Source organism: Strongylocentrotus purpuratus, unplaced genomic scaffold (assembly GCF_000002235.5).
Source record: "Strongylocentrotus purpuratus isolate Spur 01 unplaced genomic scaffold, Spur_5.0 spur5_scaffold_1, whole genome shotgun sequence".
Taxonomy (NCBI): Eukaryota; Metazoa; Echinodermata; class Echinoidea; order Camarodonta; family Strongylocentrotidae; genus Strongylocentrotus; species Strongylocentrotus purpuratus.
Window position 1 is genome coordinate 22,758,429 of NW_022145594.1, and position 21,796 is coordinate 22,780,224.

A 21,796-nucleotide genomic window follows, 5' to 3' on the forward strand; every position below is an offset into this window, starting at 1 on the left:
TCCTTCTTGTTGTTCTTTTCCTTCTTCTTCTCCTCCGCCTTTTTCTTAGCGAATTTGTATTGCTTTTTTGCACAGATTTACCGCGTGCCAGTTACTCTGCCGCTGCATGTGCGAACGCCTGTTAAGGGTACATATTTCTTATTTTCGAAGACATACCGTGCTAAAAAGTCTTAATTCTCATTTTCAAATGTTGGCAGGTGTGATGTACATGTCACATCAAGACATTCCAAAACAAATATCCAACAATGTATGTGATCGTTTTTATACATTCTTTTATACAATAGGATACAAACTGTACATGCAGTACTTCATGCCAAAATCAAGAACAGGTGAAAAACAACCTTTTATTTTATTTTGTTATACTTATTTTCAGATGTGCCATTCCCTCCGTGCGCTGATGATCAGTTCCAATGTGAGGGTGATGGGGAATGCATACCATTAAGCTTTCTTTGTGATCAGGACCAAGATTGCGGAGATAACAGCGATGAAGTGAACTGTGAAGGTAGTGTATGAACTCTTTAATTTCCGTAGAGACAAAGGGGCCCTTTAGGTTCAAGGGAAACACCTACTGCAGTTACCGCAGGGTTTCTGGCTCTTAGAAAAACATAGTGTCACTTTTTTGTGGATGTTAACAATGGTGATACAGAAAGTGATGATGAATATGGTGATGTTAGTGATGAAGGTGTTGATGATGGTGATGATGAAAAATGTGATGATGATGATGATGTTGATGGTAGTATTTGTTGACAAAGATGACGATGATAGTATTGGTGACAATCATGATGTCAAGATGTAGATGATGATGATGATGATGATACAGTTAATGATCACTGATGATCATGATGATGATTTAAAATGATGATGGTGATGGTAAATGTGCTCCTTTAAATAGTTTTTGTTTTCAGGATTAATACAATAAATGCATCTGTTTGGATTTGATTTTTTTTTTTCTACAGATCTATCATGTGGGCCTGATCAATTTGAGTGTTATTGGACTGGCCAGTGTATACGTCAGGATTCGGTATGCGACGGTCTTTCTGACTGTTTTTATGGAGAAGATGAAGAGGACTGTGGTACGTATTAATAGCAGATTATTATCTTCTTTTTAAACTTTATTGTGTGTTTGTGTGATGTGTTTTGCAATAATACAACAAAAGCTACATGTATGTGTACTTCATGTATCAACAATACTGATTTGTGGATTTAGTCTACATGCCAGACTGTAATTTGACACTTCAAAACAATGCCATAAAGTCTTGAGCAGTTCCTCACTCTGTCAGTCTCTGGGTGTCCCATGAAGAGCTTAGTCTGCAAGCACAGACCCTAATTTGACACTTTATTGAAAAATCATTATGCCTTGAGAGAAGTCTAGCCCAGCTAGCTACTGGTGTGTCAGGAGCAGCTACAGTACATGGCCTATGGTAGTCTTATAGTGCACACTCACTTTTACGACTGACCAGGGTTTGTGCTTGCAGACTATGAAGAGCTACAGTCCAGGGGCCGTATTCTGAACCCTGTGTTATCTCTAATATTGTTGTATCTTTGGAGATAAGATAAAGTTGGTATTCCGAACATAGTTGTAACTTTTGTTTTATCTTTTGTTGTATCTTTCTCTCTTCTCTTTGGCCGCGCCTGTGCTTAAACTCTTGTGCGTTTGTAATAGTGTGTATTATTACAAAAATGGCGCTTAATCCTCATTTGCATATGCGCACGGGAGATAATATGACAAGATAATTGGTATTCTGAAAATTGTTGTATCTTATCTTATCTTATCTTGCATGGTATTTACAACAATATTTACAACAGGTAGGGGGTTGTTGTATCTTTTGTGGTGATATAATGGCGGCAATCTTCCTTAACCAGAACCAACTTCGTGCCAATAGCTAGTTAGAAGAAGATTGTGTGTTGACCGGAAACATCACAGATGAGAATTTTAAAGAAATTACATGCTTGGATATGACAATTTTAATGCTCTCATCTTAACCATTTAAGTGAAAGTGTGACTTGTCTTCATGATCCACATGCCACAGCGCATATGATGACGCGCATAATAAGCGCTCAATTAACTAATTACGCCCTAGATTAGTATGCGCTAGGCGCATCTTCAAATATGGCATAAAGTATTCCTATTGGCTGACCTACTTATCATGCTTATATAAAATAGATTTTGATTGGTAGGGTCCATAAAAACTGGCATGTCATCAGTGGTCAAAGTATGATTTTCAGAATACCAACTTACAACAATATTAGCACTGTGTAATCTCTGGAAGATACAACAAAAGATAATACAAAACTGACAACAATCATGTTCAGAATACCGCCCCAGGGGGGTAGGGATGGAGTGGGATACGTATCTATAAGCCTCATACCTCAAAGCCTCTGTTATGCATTGTGGCTGACAAGCTAGGTTTTGTAACAATTAAAGGTAAAGACCAGTTTTGGAAATGCCCCATTCTCAAAAAAATGAAATGGAAGCTCTTATAACCAATCATGTGAAAGAATATGTTTTGACTAATACGTGATGATACAAATTTTGCTGAGAAACCGCCTACTAATTGATATATTTGGAAACTTATTATATCTATTTGGACCTGATAGATATCGCGCACATGTCGCATAGTCCCATATACATCTTTCTGTGTACAGTGATTGTAACTTTACCAAGACTGGGCCAAATTTCTTATAATTTTGATGATTCCAGAACCTTGCAGTACACACCAATACTTACATTTATATGCTAGATGATCAACCTTTTCTGATTGATTCCACAACGTTTCTTTCACAATGCAAACGCATGTCCAGAACTGGTCTTTATCTTTAAACTACAGCTCATGAGTGACATAACTTGAAAATTCTTTCTTTCTTCACAATCAGTAGATAAATTAGTAAAAATTAAACTGTAACTAGAAAGAACCCATTTTCAAATCACATTATCAACAGATTATACTCGCTGTAGCTAGTAGGTCTGAAATGCCTGCATGTAGCCTTATAGTCTTGGACATAATATCAAGCCACTACCAGAACTGTTGACAAACTTCATGTGTACGGCGGCACAGGTGGTAAACGTAGTATGCATGCGAAATGTATGTACGTGTCCGAAGGCTATTTCTAGGTTCCTCAATTTTTTATGGCAGCAACGAAAAAACAAGAGAAAGATACTCTAAATCATCCCGATGACCAGTTTGTAAAAATGGAAGGCTCTTTTCAAAACGTTGAGAAAATGACGGACTTAACTTTAAAATACCCCACCAAAAGGTAGTATGTCTGTTGGTCATCAAATGAGCCAACAGACCCTTTATTGTAGTCCAGTCCTTTTGTATTTATTCTAGACAAGTGTTCGCACCTGCTAACTAACACAACCAAAGAAAGTTGATGTTACTATTTCTATGCATCCAGACATTACTCTGGCCCATCACACAACCAACTATCTCAGTTTTAGTATGTCAACAATATTTGTGTGCGTTTTTCATTTTGAGCCACTTTTGATACCGCTTAAAAATCATGATAAATAACAGTGATTCTCGCCAGAAAATAAAGTACACACACACACACACACAATCAACACCGGCATGCACAGCGCAGCCAAGTGAAATAGACCGGAATAACTTGGCCACCAAACTCTCCTGGAGTGCAATTGAAAATAACATAAACAGGGATTTTTAATATATTGGCAATAGTGAGAATTGTTGACAGCTAGTTGTGCTAGCAGACCCTGTACAGCGTGTCCCAGGAAAAATGAAAAAGTCAAAAATTCTACTGCAATTTGGTATCCCACTAACCTTAATCATCATATAAATCAACTCCTATGCACTGTAACATCCAATATTATTTATTGCTTGCATTTATTTTTGTATTTTTTTTATATATTTGGATTTGGATTTTGTATTTTATTTTATTTGTCAAAAGTTCCATTTGTATACCAGCCTAGTTGTTGAATGGGATTTTACCATGTTTTGAATAAATGAATCGATCAATTAATCAAACCAGGTTTTCTTTCAAGTGTACAAATGTAAATATCTGTTTGTGGGTCTACCAAGTTTTACACACGATGTTGTAACATGAATATGTGTTTGCGGGTCTCCAGGTTTTACCTGCTATCCTTGGCAGTTCGCATGTGAGGATCGAACGTGTATACCAATAAATTGGGCTTGTGACTACTACCCTGACTGCCCCATTGGCGAAGATGAAAGATCTTGTGGTGGTAAGTATAATTAGCTCCAGGCTTTAATAATAATAATAATAATAATAATAATCTTTTAAAGTCCACTCCAAATTTGATTCAACCGAAAATGGAAATTCTTTTTGCCCAATTGATCATAATTCCGGCAGCCACTGAGCACTGCCAGATCGACGTTGCTCTATCCCTTATTGTTGAACGCCAAACAAGGTAGCAGCAACTCCAGTCTTTTAACGTCTTTTGGTATGACGAGGCCGGGGTTCGAACCCACGACCTCCTGGTTGTGAGGCGGACGCTCTACTGACTGAGCCAACACACCGGTATAGTGCTACAAACTTCTACATGTATGTTTAGGTTGAGGTGTATGGGGTTTTAGTTTAGGTGTAGGTTTACTACTATTTTGTTTAGTTCAGGGTTGAAGTTTTGAATTCAGCAAGTATAGAAGTTGACCACAGGGTTGCTGTCCATATGAGTGTCAGGATTTGAATACATGGTACATGCATGTACAGAGGAGATGGAATGGAGATGGTTATTTTCTGGCATGAATTAATTATGAGATGAAGATGGGCAATTCCAGCTTAATGGATAGTGAATTATTTAAGATAGTTTTAAGTAAAATCAATACATGATCAGACACATTTGACTATCAGGGAAATGCACAGCAAGTTTCACAGTATTTCACTGAATAGTTTAAGAGAAAATTGACTCTTAATTGTCACAGAAATGACAAATTATGCATAACAGACGTTTGTGTCCATTTTTATAAACCTCTAAAGCATTGCTTTGTAATGTTCATTGGGTCATGCAAACCTCTTATCAGTAATCTTTCTTCTATTCATCACAATGCACAATCAAAACATTCAGTTAAATAATATGAGACCCAAAGATAGGATGTTTGGACAAAAAATGTTGCACACATTTGCAATAGAAAAAAAAGGGGCGGTTAACGAAAATCAGATATGAATATACTATTTATATACCCATCGAATTAAAGAGCTTGTTAATTGTGCTCATTTGTTTTTATATTGAATTCATCATGGTACCGTAGCACAAACATTCTCAAAGTTATGGCCAATTTGATAATTTTGGGCAAGTGAACATTTCCTTAAAAATATCCAGCTGTTGACACTTGGTGCTTATTAAATCAGTGGACTTAATCTACCTAAGGAGGGTTAAAACCTCTTCTAAGTTAATACACTCGTATCAATTCAGCCGTTAAGTCGAGCATCACAGCAATATATCATCCAGGCTTCCATTCTGTTTATCTCTACATACAGCATGCGAAGAAGGGTTCTTTAACTGCACTGACGGGGCCTGCATTCCAGACTACTATGTTTGTGATGCATATAATGACTGCTTCACAGAGGTAGATGAGGATAGCTGTGGTAATCCAAGTAACACTGGTAAGAGTTATTGCATTATTTTACAACTAAGTTGACCAGCATTTTTTCTGTAAACTGGCAACTTCATTACACTGGTGGCAGCGGTGGGATGCATCATATTTTTTTAGAAAAAGAAGTAGAAATAAACATTTCCCTCACATCAACTCCCCGTTGACTTAAGCTCACCAGCTATTCTCCTGACGACGGATAGTCAACCTGTTCGAAACGTCGAGCCACTCCCGCCACCCATCCTCTCCAAGTGCTATAGTTCTCCTTAGAACTATAACCTAAGAATGATATCCAACAGTCTTTTTCAAGACTACACCAACAGTCCTTTTCAGGACTACACACCCTCAAGAAAGATCACCTTTTCAGGACTCCTCAATCCTCCCTCTCTCTCTCACATGGTGCATCTGCAAGCCTACTCTATATCTACATCACAGTGCAAGCTGATACTTATAAGCAGCATCTAAAGAAAAAATAACATTGACATTTCCTATAATGACAGCATTTTTGTGGTAAAAGGAGATTTATGTTAGAGGTTAATTTGGAGCTCTCTGATGTGGCTCTTCAGTTTGACAAAGTTTGCTTCTTATTTTTATATTATCGATGAGGTGTTTTACTGTAAAGGTACATTAGCGTTGATTTGAGAAGTGTTACACTGTGTATGTGATACAGAAGCTGATGAAGATAGCTATGATAATCCAAGTAATATCAATATGACATCACTTTTTGAAGGGCTAGATAGACCAGGATCTCTACTTCAAATTGACAACATTGTTAAAATAAAGGCAGCGGTGAGATGAAGAAGTTTAAATAAAATATTGAGAATAAAAGAAGGAAAAAAATCATTGTAATATAGTCTTATCAGTATCAGATGGCATAGATGCTCCTTTTCCATGTATGCTGATAGGCACAAAACAAAAGGCACAACTGAAAAGAAAGATTGCCTTTTCCTTCAGTCAAATACATGTCATTATTTTAATGTAATTTTAAGATCAATAAAAAAAGGTTAAGCCAAGTTTATCTCAGCCACCTACAAAAATGTGGACCATTATGATAAATGTTGATCGTTCGTTCTCTACAGAGCAAATCACCCTTGGTCTTGGAGAAGAACGATCCATCCAATCTCCCGGCTACCCCGAGGCTTCTCAACATGACTCACTATGCTATGTGGAATGGATTGTCACCGTTCCGGAAGGCTACGCCCTTCATCTCGTCTTCAACGACTTCTCGGTACCCATCCACGCCTGGTTGCGAATCGGGACCGGTGCGGACGCTGACGATGATTCCAGTCGCTATGCTGTCTACTACACTCGTACAAACCCTAGAGAGGTAGTCGTTCCTGACAGCACCGCATGGATCTCGTATCACTGCGGATTGAACGGGATGGCCAGAGGTTTCGACATTACTCTAAGACCAACAAATCAAACAAGTAAGTATTATTATCCCCTTGCTGACGAAGTCGGAGGGGAAATAGAAATGCTGCCGTCTGTCCTACCTTCCGTGCGTGCTTCCATTCGTAACAAATTTGGTTTTCGATCGATAACTTCAGTAATGTTTGACGAATTATAATAAAATTTGATATGTAGGTACATGATATCAAAATACAGGCTAAGTTCAATTTCGGAGTATGTAAGTCAAAGGTCAAAGGTCATAGCTCATTAAATATGTGAAAAAATACCCATCTGGTTTCCGATCGATAACTTTAGTAAAGTTTGATGGAATTTAATGAAATTTGATATGAAGGTACATGGTATCAAAACACAGCCTAAGGTCAATTTCCAAGCAGTAGGTCAAAGGTCATAGCTCATTAAATATGCAAATCTGGTTTCCGATCTATAACTTTAGTATTATTTGACGGATTGTAATGAAATTTGATATGAAGGTTCATGGTATCAAAACACAGCCTAAATTCGATTTCAGAATATGTAGGTCAAAGGTCATAGCTCATTAAATATGCAAATCTGGTTTCCGATCTATAACTTTAGTATTATTTGACGGATTTCAATGAAATTTGATATGAAGGTACATGGTATCAAAACACAGCCTAAGTTTAATTTTTGAGTATGTAGGTCAGGTCATAGCTCATTAAATATGCGAAATCTGGTTTCTGATCCATAGTTTTAGTATTGTTTGACGGATTTTAATGAAATTTTGATATAAAGATAAACTGTATCAAAACACAGCCTAAGTTCAATTTCTGAGTATGTAGGTGAAAGGTCATAGCTCATTGAATATATGCGAATTTGGTTTCCATTAAATAACTTGAGTAATGTTTGACGAATTTTAATGAAATCTAATATGAAGGTACATGGTATCAAAATACATGTACAGCCTAAGTTCGATTTCTGAGTATGTAGGTCAAAGGAGAAAAGTCATAGCTCATTGAATATGCAAAAACAAATAATTATATATGTGAAAAGGTGGTTAACTTCCTCGTCTAGTAGGAGGTAACTTGTTCTGACGTATATAGGTCATTTGTACCCTGTGAGGGGATGCTACGCTTTGCGTTGACTTGTTATCATTATTATTATGTTCATTATTATTTTTATCATCATTAGTATTATTAGTAGTAGTAGTAGTAGTAAAAGTAGTATAATTATTATCATTATCAGCAGTATTTTTTATTTTATTATTATCATTACAATTATATTGCTACCCCCTTCTTCCCCCCCCCCCACTAATATTCAAAATAACATATAATTCATTCTATTATGAACTTTGATGCACTTTTCTTCAGCTCACAACTACACTACCTGCATAGCGGGAGAATTCCAGTGCAACGATGGCCACTGTATCCCGTCTCACTACCTGTGTGACACATACAAGGACTGTTCAATGGCTGAGGATGAGGAACATGCCCTGGGACGCGTCAACTGTTCAACCTTTGATCACGGTAAGTCAATTGTTTCTGTACCCCGGTACTGATATGTCCTTTGGCAAGACATAAATCTACATTTGCCACACTCTACCCAGGTGAGGTAAATGGATAGCTGGTAGGATTATTCCTCAAAATGCACTGTGTGCTGATATGAAGCTTTTTGGTCAATTAAAATCAAAGCTCACAAGTCAAGTCAGTAGATGTTCACATAGCTGATATTGGGAGGGGCCTACATGTGCATTTAAATCAGCTTTATCCGGATGGTGACTTCATATAAGTGGATACCACACACTCGCTACTCGGTAGAGTCTTAAGTGCATGTGGCCATATACATGTGGTTCATATGCTCCTGCAGCTCTTAACTCTTTGCCCGTCACGTACACAATCCCCCCTGTGCCACATTGTCTTTAGGGTGCCACCTTAGGAGGGGTTCTGCATGGACTATGCTTATTCAACTCGCAATAACTTTTGATTGGTGTACTGTAATGAAAAACTTTGTGTAGCAATATTGTATAGAAATTAATAGTCTTGCCAATGGTATCATTTTTGTAATGTATATTATCATAAATTTTGAGATTATCAACTATACATTTTGTATCCAAGTTTTCGTTTAGAAGGGTATTCTATACCTCTTATATCTAATACTTTGTTATGGAGGTTTATGTCCTGAGTTAGTTCATTGAAAAGATGTATTCATGAGCTTTCACTACATACCAAATTCATGTGTTGAAGGTCACAATGAGCCTGGTAATTTAGGATTGAATAAAGAGTAAGCCGACAATGAACTAATCTCCTATTGAAATTGACCCTGGGTACTTTTGAATAGACTTCCTGTCTCTTGATTGTACTTTGATGACCTTTATTGTGTCTGTAGGTAAGATGGTGTAACATTCTATTATTACTTGCAAGGTTGTGCAAGCTATTAGAATTGAAAGAAATGAATAGAAGAACTTATTGATTTTCTACACTAATAAGGCAAGCCATGAACATAATGTATGCTTGAAACATGTACTAAGTTATGAATTGTAGAAAGCTGATGTATAATAAATAAGAATAAAATATATTCGTCTACATATGTAGTCTCTTATAACAAGAGGAAGACAGAGAGAGGGAGAGAGAAAGAAAGAGAATAAGAACGAAGAGACAGGCAGATTGGGAAAGAAATAAGAAGAGACAGGGAGAGATAGAGAGAGAGAGAAAAAGAAAGAGATATAAGCAGATACAGAAAATGAGAGTGAGAAGATAGAGATAGAGGGGGAGGGGAAGAAGAAAGAGACAGGCAGATAGGGATATAAATAAGAAGAGACACGGAGAGAGAAAGACAGATAGGCAGACAGAGAAAGACAGAGGCAGGTTGAGATAATGAGAGTGAGAACAAGATAGAGAGAGGCAGAGAGAGGGGAGGAAGAAAGAGACAGGCAGATAGGGAGAGATAGAGAGAGAGAGAGAGAGAAAGAAATAGATAAGCAGATACAGAAAGTGAGAGTGAGAAGATAGAGATAGAGGGGGAGGGGAAGAAGAAAGAGATAGGCAGATAGGGATATAAATAAGAAGAGACACGGAGAGAGAAAGACAAATAGGCAGACAGAGAAAGAAAGGCAGAAAGAGAAAGTGAGGATGAGAAGATACAGAGGGGCAGAGAGAAATAAGAAACAAGGAGAGAGAGAGAGAGAGATAGCGGCAGATAGAGAAAGTGAGAGTGAAAAGAAGATATATAGGCAGGGAGAGGGGAAGAAGAAAGGTGTACGTGTGGGACCAGGCTCATCTTCCTCGTCAGAGTCAGTCTCGCTCTCCTCTGAATCAGAGTCGGCTGTTGGAACAGGGTCCATCACAAGTTCTCGTACCTGATCAGCAGTGAAGAAGTCCCGTCTCCTCCTAATAGGGGCCATCCTAGCTCATCAGAATATTTGCAAAAGCAGTTTCAAAAACTCAATTTTTCTCGGAAAATGTCAATGTAAACAATGTCTGCGAAAGCGGGGCAATGAAGTGTGATGTGTATACAATGCGAAGCACGCGTTACTATTGTGTGTGTGTGCGTGCAATAGAATTAAATGCGTTCCGTGTGTATTGTGAATGAAATGTGACTTGAGTCGAAGATGGCAGCCCGCTGTATGTTCCGCTAGCCGAACGAAGCGGGCAAAGAGTTAAAAGATACTTAAAGCATGGGTTCTCATGGGGAATAATCACCATTCAGGAATTCACCCGATAATGGATGTTATCAATCAATAGGATTGGCCTTCATTTTTTACGACTGACAGGTGTTATGTAATGCTTTACACTACCCACCAACAACCTCTTGAGGAAGGTCATCAGGATACATTTCCCTCACCCAAAGACTCTCTGAGAGATAGTACTTGATGAGGTAATCCCTGAAGCAGCTTTTCCAAGCTATACTGGGATGGGATGTGTGGTGACAGCAGGTGAAGGTGCAGACAACAAAAGGGTGTACAATTTCTTTATACAGTAAAACAGTGACGTGCAAGTAAAAAATCATGCTGCTAAATGGTTTACAGCATTCTGGAACCTACAGGAGGTTCCAACCCTCTGATGACGGGGAGGGCGATCATCTGGAAAGCAGCAACTTTTGGGGCAGTAACTGCAGTGGCTGGTAGTTGATTCCAGATGCGAATGGTGCGGGGGTAAAATGAGTACTTGTAGGAGTCTATTGTTGCCACAGAAACAGAGAGCTTGAGTGTGTGGTCTCTTCTGCTGATGTATGTAGCTTTAGTTATGAGGTGAGGAAGACAAATGTTGACTAGCTGGTGGTGTATTTTAAAGAGCATGGTGCTTTGTGCTAGAAGACGACGTGTGTGCAGTTTATCCCATCCCAGCTGGGAAACAAGCCCTGTAGCTGACGTGGATCTTCGGTAGTCGCATCCTTCACATCCTTGGTGCATGGTGACAGGGTTCTCCGCAGCAACCCAAGGGTTTTGTTGGCCTTGTTCAGTAGGAGTTGGCAGTGTGTATTCCATCGAAGGTCCTTGGTTAGAGTTACCCCGAGATACTTGTATTTGTCTATCCTGGGTATTATCTCGTTGGAAATCAGGTAGTCATGCTGTATTGGTGTTCTTTTCCTCGTGATGGTAAGGGAGGCGCACTTTTTGACATTGAAAGCCATGAACCATTTCGCTGACCAGTCAGACAAGATTTGAAGGTCTTGCTGAAGGATGGAGGTGTCATTCTCAGTGTGAATTTCTCTGTAAATCACACTATCGTCAGCAAAAAGGTGATAGTGATAGTGATAATGGTGGTTATTTTACCTGACAGCTAAGAAAGTAATAAATGCTTGTTAGTAAGCAACCAGAAGACCAAGGCTTTAGGTCCTCTCAGAGGGACCTGGTAATGAGGATTAATGCCTTACCAAAGGGCACGAGCGCATGGCCTTGGTTTCAAACCAGGGTCACCAGATTTTGAGACCCCTGCTCTACCGACTGAGCTATTGCGCCCCCCGGCTATGGAGGTGGGATCAGGTGATTACTACGTGTGAGATTCGTACAAACATTAATGGCATAATTTCCGCCAAGTCTGGAGTCAGTGAACTTTGACATTCATGTATATGTACTTCGCATGAAGACTGTTGAGGTGAGGTCTTTAAAGCCCCTTTCAAGTGTTGGGAGCCCCACAAATTTGAATCACAATGTGAAAGAGAATGTCATTTAAGACACATTTCTGCAAGGATTTTGAAAACTAATGTGTTTTAAGTCGAATATTGATAAAAGAATACAAAATTAGTTTTGTTTGCATATAACAGAAAACCCAAATTATATTTTCTGTTATCAATATTTGTCTTCAAACATATTGGGGGGGGGGGGATTTGCAGAAGTGTCTCTTTAAATAAATGACACCCTCTTTCACATTATGATACAATTTAAGTGAAATTTTGCCATCAAATTTTTGGTAAATTTGGGGCTCCAAATTTTTAGAGGAGCTTCAAATTACGGTATATCTATTCTGTTCAACACTTTGGAGACGACAGGCTTCTACAGAAGCCAAGATATATCCCTAATATGTTGACAAAGTTTTCCAGCTTATTATTAGCTATTATGTGCTAAAGTTCTTTGAAGTATTATTTAGATATATTCATTCATCTCATCTACTAAAAAAATAATAAAGTTACGTAGAAAAAAATCGAGAAAAAGTGATATCATTTCAACTTTAGTGTTCGGATCGAAAAAAGGCCCGAAATACCTGTACAGCTGGAGACAGACGCGTACGCGCGCGTCCGTTCTATATTTTTGCCACGTTTCTTGCTTGACTCTACTTCCAAGTTCCATGCACCCTTCCGCATTTCACGTATTTGTATTACAGGTCATATTATCAGTTTGATATTCAGTTTTGATAAGTTTCAAATAGCGCCTACGGCCGTACGATGGTAGCTGCGACCATGACTATCTCAGAATATGTAGTTGTGATATATAATTTCCAAACGGTAATAGCTAATCGGTTGATATTAGTCGAGAAACATGGTTTTATAACTTAATTAATATCTTGACCTTGAGAGGGAGCAAAACAACATGAAGAGTGTATTACCGGTATTTACAATTGCATAACTTCAGACTCAATTTCAACCGTGTCAACGATCACTGAATATTGTAGCATCGCATATGCTTCAAATTTGTTCATTTAAACCAAATTCATGACCCCATACCAAAACTTTGTATTACCTTTAACTCCTTATTAGCCACACCCTTTCAAAAAAAAAAAAAAAATACAACAACGCGATGCGGAAATAAAACAAACTGAAGCACAATTCCAATTTCACAAAATTCCTGACGTATTCAGAGAGGGAGGGGGGAAGGAGACAGAGAGAGAGAGACAGACAGACATAGACAGACATAGATAGATAGATAAATGGATAGAAAGAAAGAGAGAGAGATGATTGTGATGAATTATGATTTTGTTGTAATCTCTGTCATTGATTTAGCTCTTTCCATTACAAACAAAACAAATCAAATATGCGTACACAAATTCAATAAATATTTTATTGATACAGCAACCTCATATCAAAATAGGGTTCTAAGAGATGTATAGATAGAGAAAAACTAAACAAAATTAAGCGGGAGGCAAAAACTAAAACAAAATGAATATTTCAAATTGTAAGAAATGAGGTCGAAAGCATTCAAAGTAAATATTACTTTCGTTTTCGAGAATAAAACAATGTTCATCTCAAAATTCATTTCCCAAATAGTCCTATATTTGATTTACACATAAAAAAAAAGGGCATTTAGTGTAGATCATGGCATTACGTTGGTCAGAATATAGTTACAAAATGTGTCGAAAACCTATGGAAAAACGAAGGCTTAGGCCTATTATTTATGGCTCTGTTGATAATCGGCTGAGCATTAGCAGACGACGATCATTGACAATGGGGAAATGAATGGAGGTATCGACCGATCTGCGCGTGCGGCGGTGCTTACGCAATTTGTATTGTGAGTGTATTGAAAGGGAAAGACGTGAAGCTTCAGCAAAATAAGACGGCAATTCCCCTCAAAAATAACAGACCTTATTTTTCGTATTGATAAACAAAACTTACATTTTTAGAAAGGAAAAAGTCTGATCTTTCATTTTTACATTTACTAAAAATCACGAAAATTACTAAATGAGGCGCAGTGAGCTATGAAAGTAGAAAGCACCGCCAAATTTTCCATTACTGGCGATGTAACCGAAATCGCTCCGTCACAGGGGAAACAATCGCCGTGCGCGGGCTTGCTCTCAAAGGGTTAATAAGGGAGCATAATTACATGTACAGAGTTTAGTTATCTTACCATCAATCACTACCCATCCACTCTCTGTTTCTTATGTTGTGTAGATGCATGTGGAACTCACGAGGCAGAGTTTCGATGTCCTCTTGGTCCATGCATCCATGGAGATTTTAGATGCGATGGCATTTTTGACTGTCCAACAGCCGCGGACGAACTCCAGTGCCCAAGTAAGTCAAAGTTTTTATGATCGGGTCGGTAAAGTGTTTACCGATCAAATCAACAATTACAGGTTTTTATGTTTCATTATAATGATAGCAAAAAGGATAATAAAAACATTGTACATGTATACATTAGGCTTGCCGGTGCACCATGTGAGAGAGAGGGAGGATTGAGGGGTCCTGAAAAGGACTCTCTGTAATCTTTCTTGAGGGTGTGTAGTCCTGAAAGTCACCTCAATCCTCCCTCTCTCTCTCACGTGGTGCACCTGCAAGCCTACTGTATATCTACATCACCATGCAAGCTGATAAGTAGCAATATACATGTATTTGAGAATAGAAACGGTGTGGAAGCAATTGGAAAAGGTTGAACATGCAGTACATGAGAATTAACATAATAGTGTGAAGTTTTGCAATGATCATAATAAACAGAAACTTATTCGGCCTTTCCAAAACACAAATGTACTGCACATAGAAAATATTTTGAATATGAGGGAATTTGAAGAGCAATATTTTCAGGTTATATTTCTACTATGATATATTTCGAAACTGACATACAGAGGATGGGAAGCTCACATATTTTTTTTCATAATTACCAGAACTTTTGATAATGTAACACTATAGCAATTTAAGAGCACTGATTCACCCCACAATTAATCTTAGTGGAATTTAACTCAGTAAAAAATTGTTAATGTATATTTATGTACGTATGTACATGGATGTATGTATATTCATCTTACAGCGTCAGAAGTATCTATGTATCGAAAAAATTTGTCATTATGTAGACATGGTCATTAGCAGGGCAATTTCGTGCCCTTTTAACGATTGCACAAAAGATGTACTGCCCTCTACGTACATTTGCAGGCAGAGGAAACTTATAGGCCTTCCAAGAAACAATAGGTTTATTCAGTAGTCATTAGTTTAATTAGTTATATTGTTTTGAATTTAGGGTTAGGGTTATACAAGTATTTATGATGTCCGTTTAATGTACCATATATAGGGTTATGAATAGATGTCCTGTTAATACAACATATAAGGTTATATATATATATATATATACATTGTAATAATATATTGTCTTCTTACAGCTCCATGCGGAGAAACAATGTTTGAGTGCCCCAACCAACAATGCATCCATGGAACTAGAAGATGCAATTTCCTAGTGGATTGCTTGAGTGGTGACGATGACGAACGCAACTGTGGAACACCAGCGAAGACAAGTAAGACCCCTTGACTGTAGGGTAGGATAGCATTATCATTTCAGGGTTTTCTCAAGCTGTGAATAGATCAGCTTTTCCTCCTCAAAATAACACTAAGTATGAATGAACATCACAATGTACTGTATTAGAAATGGACTCAAAAGTCTGCCAGGTTTTCGCTCTTTCTGCCAATGTAAAATAATAAGGATAAGAGTGGCTACTTGTATAGCGCACAGGTCCACCTTTCAGTGCTCATGGTGCCTAGAGAAAAATACATGTAACAAACATGAGACCAAAAAAACCCCAAAAGAGTTATTATAGACCACTGTGAAAACAGTTGAGATGTCACATGGAAATAAATGATAAGATACGATTGAGAAGACCAAATGAGAAACTACATGTAGTTGATTTTATAGTTCATGACAAAGAAAAGGGAACAAATTTGGGATACATGCATGGACAAGGGATGTAATATTTCAATAAAAATGCATTTTAAGAGTTAACCTTTATTAAACTGCATCTTTTTTTCACATGTCAGTGAAAATCTGCAAAATTGTATGATAGGTTATTGCTTTTTCTCTATCCTGTTCTCCATCTTTCCTGCCAGTTCTGTGTATTTATAGTATGCCACTTGTATATAAGTTGATCTTATTTTGCATTCAATTTCTAATTATACTGGTGTTATTACTTAAAGATAAAGTTGAGTTCTGGTGATGCGATTGCATTGTAACAGAAGCAGTGTGGAATCGATCAGAAAAGGTTGACCATCTGGCATATAAGTATTGTATTTACTGGAAGGTTCTGGAATCATCAAAATAAAGAAATTTTGCTCAGTCTTGGTAAGTTACAAGCACTGTACACAGAAAGGTGTATATGGGATTACGATATGTGGCATAAAAATCTGTCTCGATTTGTATGCTGTACAATATGAAGGCATTTGAAGATCCATGCTTTTCAGGGGTCAAGTTTTATCTGGTGCTCTTCCACACTTGCATAATAACAATGATAACACTCACAAAATATTTTTCACCTCTTCCCAGAACTCAACCTTCTCTTTAACATATTACCAAAACATCAATTTTTTGGCTCACATAAAAAAATGTTTCACAAATTTGTCCTACCATTTCTTTACCTAGCAAATATCTATCTGAGTCAGAACTCCATGAACATAACCTCACCAAACTACCCTGATGACTACCCACAAAATGAGTACTACGAGATATTAATCAGAACCGATCCTGGCCGTGTGATCCGCATGAGCTTCTACGATGTGGATCTCAGCCTAAACACCTACCTGGCCTTTGGACACGGGAGCGACACCGAGGATTTTAGCGCTCTCTTTGAGGCGTATACCCATCGTTCGGCCGTGCCTGCGCTGCTCACTTCTCTCACCAACGAGATCTTTGTGAAGTTCCATACAGGGGTTTATGGAGGCTCTGGCGGATATTTCATCGGTTTAGAAGATGTTGATTCATCAGGTAAGTACAATGCAGTCAGTATTAAACAATTGCTCTGGGTCCCTATTCATTGTAATATTTCAGATACGTCTGTAATATGCTTTTCACTATGGCAAAATTTTCCTTTGCCAACTTTGTTTGCACACTTGGTTTAACCAAAGTGGGCTTTCACCACCGATAGTGCAGGGGGGTGTTTCACAAAGATCCTAAGTAGAACTTAACACTAAGTTGGACTTAAAAATTATGGACAGCCATTGGAGCCTTAAAATGAAATATATTCAAAAGCAGAAATTCAAGTATTTTAGACTTTTTTATAACTTCCACATCAAGAACATGAAATCTCCTTGATGATGAAAAATATGAATGATTTGAATCAACATTTTATGCCTTTCAAAATAACTTTTACAAAATATTTTCAAAGTTGCCAACAGCTTTCCATAATTTTTAAGTCCAACTTAGAGTTAAGTTCTACTTAGGATCTTTGTGAAACACCCCCCAGGATTACTTGGCTCTGGAAACAATGCAGCGTTAGCGCCACAATTGCGTTGCTTTCTCTTGAAATGCAGTGCAAAGAGCTCAAGTGAGAACGTAGGTCAAAATAGTCTGTGACTATTAAATGAAAAGCTGTGCTAACCAATGACGGCAGAAGTACTGCGTCCAATCAGGGATAGCATGAACGTGAAAATTCATTTCAGGGCCAGCAGTGATCGGTCAAAAGTTCACAGCGTTTGTAGTAGTTTCGTACTCATTCATTTCATTTGTACCTCATCCATGAGACATTATTTTATAAACTTGTTATTGAACTTGTCTTGACCGAGTGACCCTACATCAGGTACATGTGCGAGTGTGCACTCATGAATATTTTTAAGCTATGCAGATAGCTCAGGGTTAGCGATTTCGAGTGAGGACAGAGTGGATATTGTCAGAGCTGCCGGTAAGTACAGATTTCCTGTAATTGGTATGGAAATTAACGATCGTTATGGCAGTACGGAATGTCTAAAATTACGGATTTCAAAAACAAAAAAATTATTTGTCATCCAACAGTCACTGAGAAAGACTGAAAAGTATCAAGAATTCTATGAATAGAAGCCAATTTTTCAGGGAAAACTGATATGTTGTGATGACCTGAAAATCAATATTTAGCAACTTTGTGTGAGTAAAATCACCCCAAAATTTCATATAATTATGCACCTTGACATTGTCTTACTACTCTCTCTTTCAGTATTTGGACATGATCTTTCAATCTTGACATATTACCGATACTCTCTCTTTCCTTATTCAGACATGACTTTTAAACCTTAATTTTTACTCTATCCTTATCCACACATGACCTTTAAACCTTGGCATTGTCTTACCATACTCTCTCTTTCCTTATTCTGACATGACCTTTAAACCTTAACATTGTCTAATACTGTTCTCTCTTTCCTAATTCAGACATGACCTTTAACCCTTAATATTTTCTTAATTTTTGCTCTATCCTTATCCAGACATGACCTTTAAACCTTTACATTGTTACCATACTCTCTCTTTCCTTATTCAGACATGACCTTTAAACCTTGACATTATCTCACCATACTCTCTCTTTCCTCATACAGACATGACTTTTCCACCCTGTGATGAAGATGAGTTCCAGTGTCCCAGTGATGGGGTATGCATTCCTGCTACATATGAATGTGATCTCATCAATGATTGCGGATTCGGTGGCGATGAACTCAACTGCCAGGCGCAAGGAGGTTAGTCTTGCACTCTCATGAGTTGGGATCGATCCTTAGATCGCAATTCCTCTGATCAGTTGCATAATTACAGTCATTTATGCTTCACATGTACTTTGGCCCTGTTTCTTAAAACTTGTTATCAATAAGAAGTTACCATAACTGTTATAAGCCACTGATAATGGTGGCATTTGATCGGCTGAGAGCAAATTTGTCATAGATATTTAGCATATGTTATCGAATTGTGATGATATTTTAAAGTTGCATCAATCAGTTATTAGTATTTAGGATTACCTAGCCGTGCTTGGAAGGGGAAAGAAAACTGAATCACTCTAATCCTCGGGCCTCTCCTCCCGATATTACTGATTTGGAGATGCAGGGGGACCATTTCACCAATGTTTTTCCCTTCTCTTATTTGAATAGCCTAGGGGGCTCGCAATGTGCATAGTAGGTGACCCTCCTTTATGGGACCTTCATTTAACATCCTATCTGAGGATGGAGTTTTGCCACTTTTCCCCAGGCTTGATCTGGAACAGGGCCGGGCCACATTAACAGACCTTGAAGGCTACAAAGTAGTAGTACTAATTATTACTACCGTATTTGCCGGCGATAAGGCCGCAGCGCCGCATAGGCCTGACCCTCAACTTTGACATTTCAAAGAGGCAAAAAAATATATAAAAAACAAACAAACAAACAAACAGACAAAACAAAATAGTCGTAATTTTCTCGTAGAACATTATTTTTTTACAAACTGATACCAAATTCATCAATATTCTTATAAATTACCGGAAGTTTAGCTAAAAAATGATCGCAGGCAGATTTGGTATTCGATATATACCCCAACCACAATGTACGGTGTAATGCGAAATTGCATGAAATGGATACAAAGATCAGAAAATAGACCTGCTGCGACTTTGGCTGGATGCGTAATTGCGTTCGCGGCAGCTCCGTAACGCTCCCTTCTTTTACTTTTTAGCAATGCATTGGCTAGAACTTAGATCAAGATCTATCGGCAGATGTTGTTTTAGGAAGTTTATTTTCGTCTTCATGTCAACAATGCAAGATAAAATTGTCGGTAAGATATGTGGAAATGTCCTGTACCATAGTGGTATAGTTATTGTAGTCCCATATGTACAAATTTGTGCTGTTTTTTCATGGTTTTGACTTGCAATTTTTTAATTTTTTTTACTCTTATGCCGCAAAGGCCGCACCCAGACTTTTTTATATTTTCTCTTCCAAAAATACTGCGGCCTTTACGCCAACAAATACAGTATTCTAAGTATTATTATCAGTATTATTATTTTCATCATTATTATTGTAATTTTAGTAGTAGTAGTAGTACAGTCATAGTAGTAGTAGTAGTAGTAGTAATGTCATATCATATTAAACATTTATAATTATTACTATTTTCAGGTACTTGTCAGCCTCATCAGTTCACATGTGATGATGGCCAGTGCATCCATTGGTATTACCAATGTGACGCCTTTACTGACTGTTTAGATGGAAGCGATGAAGCACGCTGTCGTAAGTCCTCTGCATGCTCGGCAGTCTTACTATTATCCAATATTCAAATAAATTGTAGTGAAATTACATGATACAGAATTGTGTGAACATGTCCGATAGAAAGAACATAAGTGAGCTCAAGTCCCATTTACATCTTTCTGTGTACGGTCCTTGTAACTTTACCAAGACTGGGCCAAATTTCTTATCATTTTGATGATTGATTCCAGAACTTTGCAGTACACACAAATACTTATACCGTAAATGTCCGTGTATAAAGCGCACTTTTTTGCCGCCGAAAAAAATTGAAAGTCGGGGGTGCGTCTTATACACAGGTACAGATTTTTTTTCGATTTATGGCGCTATGCCTGGCAATGTCTCCCAGCTCAGTAATCAGTGTGTTGACCACCACTCAGAAACTACAACAACACTCAAATTTGTCTGTCATCTTGGTTCGAAAGTAATCTTTTTAATAGATCTCAATATGTAGTTTATAATAATAATTCCTCTTTTTTTTTTTCCTATAACAAATGGTGTATCACAAGGTTCTATCCTAGGTACTCCATTGTCAGAAATTTAGAGGATGCTATTCATATCATGCATGACTATTGATGTTTGGCATAGAACACAGTGCTTCTGCTAGGTGATGTGATGAGGCTGGTGTGGGACACTTGGTATCATGAAGCCTGACCAGAACTGATCTTTATCTTTAATTGTTGATATCAAATTGCCATTTGTTTTGTGTAAAACAGAATCAATCCCTCACTCCATGATACTCTTCTTGTCTTATTTTTCATAATCCCTTGTAGCTTTCCATTGCCCATATAGCTACCAATTTGCCTGTTACAACAGCTCACAGTGTATCTTCCAGCCTCAAGTTTGTAACCACATCGCTGACTGTGACATGGGCGAAGACGAGGCCGACTGCGGTAAGAATCTTGATGTTATAGACTTTCCATTTAAGAAAACAATTGAAGATGCATAGGAGTTGGCTCTCATTAGAGGCCTGCCTTCATCAGCTCGAGTTTGCCAAATAACCCGCTATTTTAACTATCCCGATCACAAATTAGCCAGTTAATTTGCGTCTTCATCAGCTTGCAGTTGTAATTAGTGGGATATTTGGTCAAGAAAATATCCCAAGAAATCTTGGTCTTGTTTCCAAAATATCCTGCTATTTGGGAAATGGCGGGATTAATTGCGCCTGTCCGAGCTAGTTTGGGATGAGCGTATCGGTCTTGTGAAGACGCAATTTTGAGCTTCGGGAATATCCCGAATATGAATATAGCGCGTTATTTGGCAAAGTCGAGCTGATGAGGACAGGCCTATGGGGGAATTTAACACTTTGGAGACGACGGGTTTCTACAGAAGCCGAGCGAGTTGTTAAGTCTGTGATGACGGGCTTCTACAGAAGCCGAGATATATCCCTAATATGTTGACAAAGTTTTCCAGCTTATTATTAGCTTTTATGTGCTAAAGTTCTTTGAAGTATTATTTAGATATTTTCATTCATTTCATCTACTAAAAAAATAATAATGTTATGTGGAAAAAAATCGAGAAAAAGGTGATAT

The 21,796-nt window shown here is 37.9% G+C and overlaps 1 protein-coding gene across 1 annotated transcript in view; it reads left to right on the plus strand.

The window, feature by feature from the left end:
• The window catches only part of LOC105445097, a 102,155-nt gene that overhangs the window by 63,383 nt on the left and 16,976 nt on the right, over window positions 1-21,796 (plus strand). The window contains exons 40-51 of the mRNA XM_030978615.1: window positions 374-502; window positions 957-1,073; window positions 4,085-4,201; window positions 5,455-5,580; window positions 6,647-6,994; window positions 8,303-8,458; window positions 14,253-14,372; window positions 15,449-15,580; window positions 16,696-17,037; window positions 18,612-18,749; window positions 20,142-20,252; window positions 21,038-21,157. Coding sequence (XP_030834475.1) covers window positions 374-502; window positions 957-1,073; window positions 4,085-4,201; window positions 5,455-5,580; window positions 6,647-6,994; window positions 8,303-8,458; window positions 14,253-14,372; window positions 15,449-15,580; window positions 16,696-17,037; window positions 18,612-18,749; window positions 20,142-20,252; window positions 21,038-21,157 — 1,956 coding nt within the window. The remainder of the gene's footprint in view (window positions 1-373; window positions 503-956; window positions 1,074-4,084; window positions 4,202-5,454; window positions 5,581-6,646; window positions 6,995-8,302; window positions 8,459-14,252; window positions 14,373-15,448; window positions 15,581-16,695; window positions 17,038-18,611; window positions 18,750-20,141; window positions 20,253-21,037; window positions 21,158-21,796) is intronic.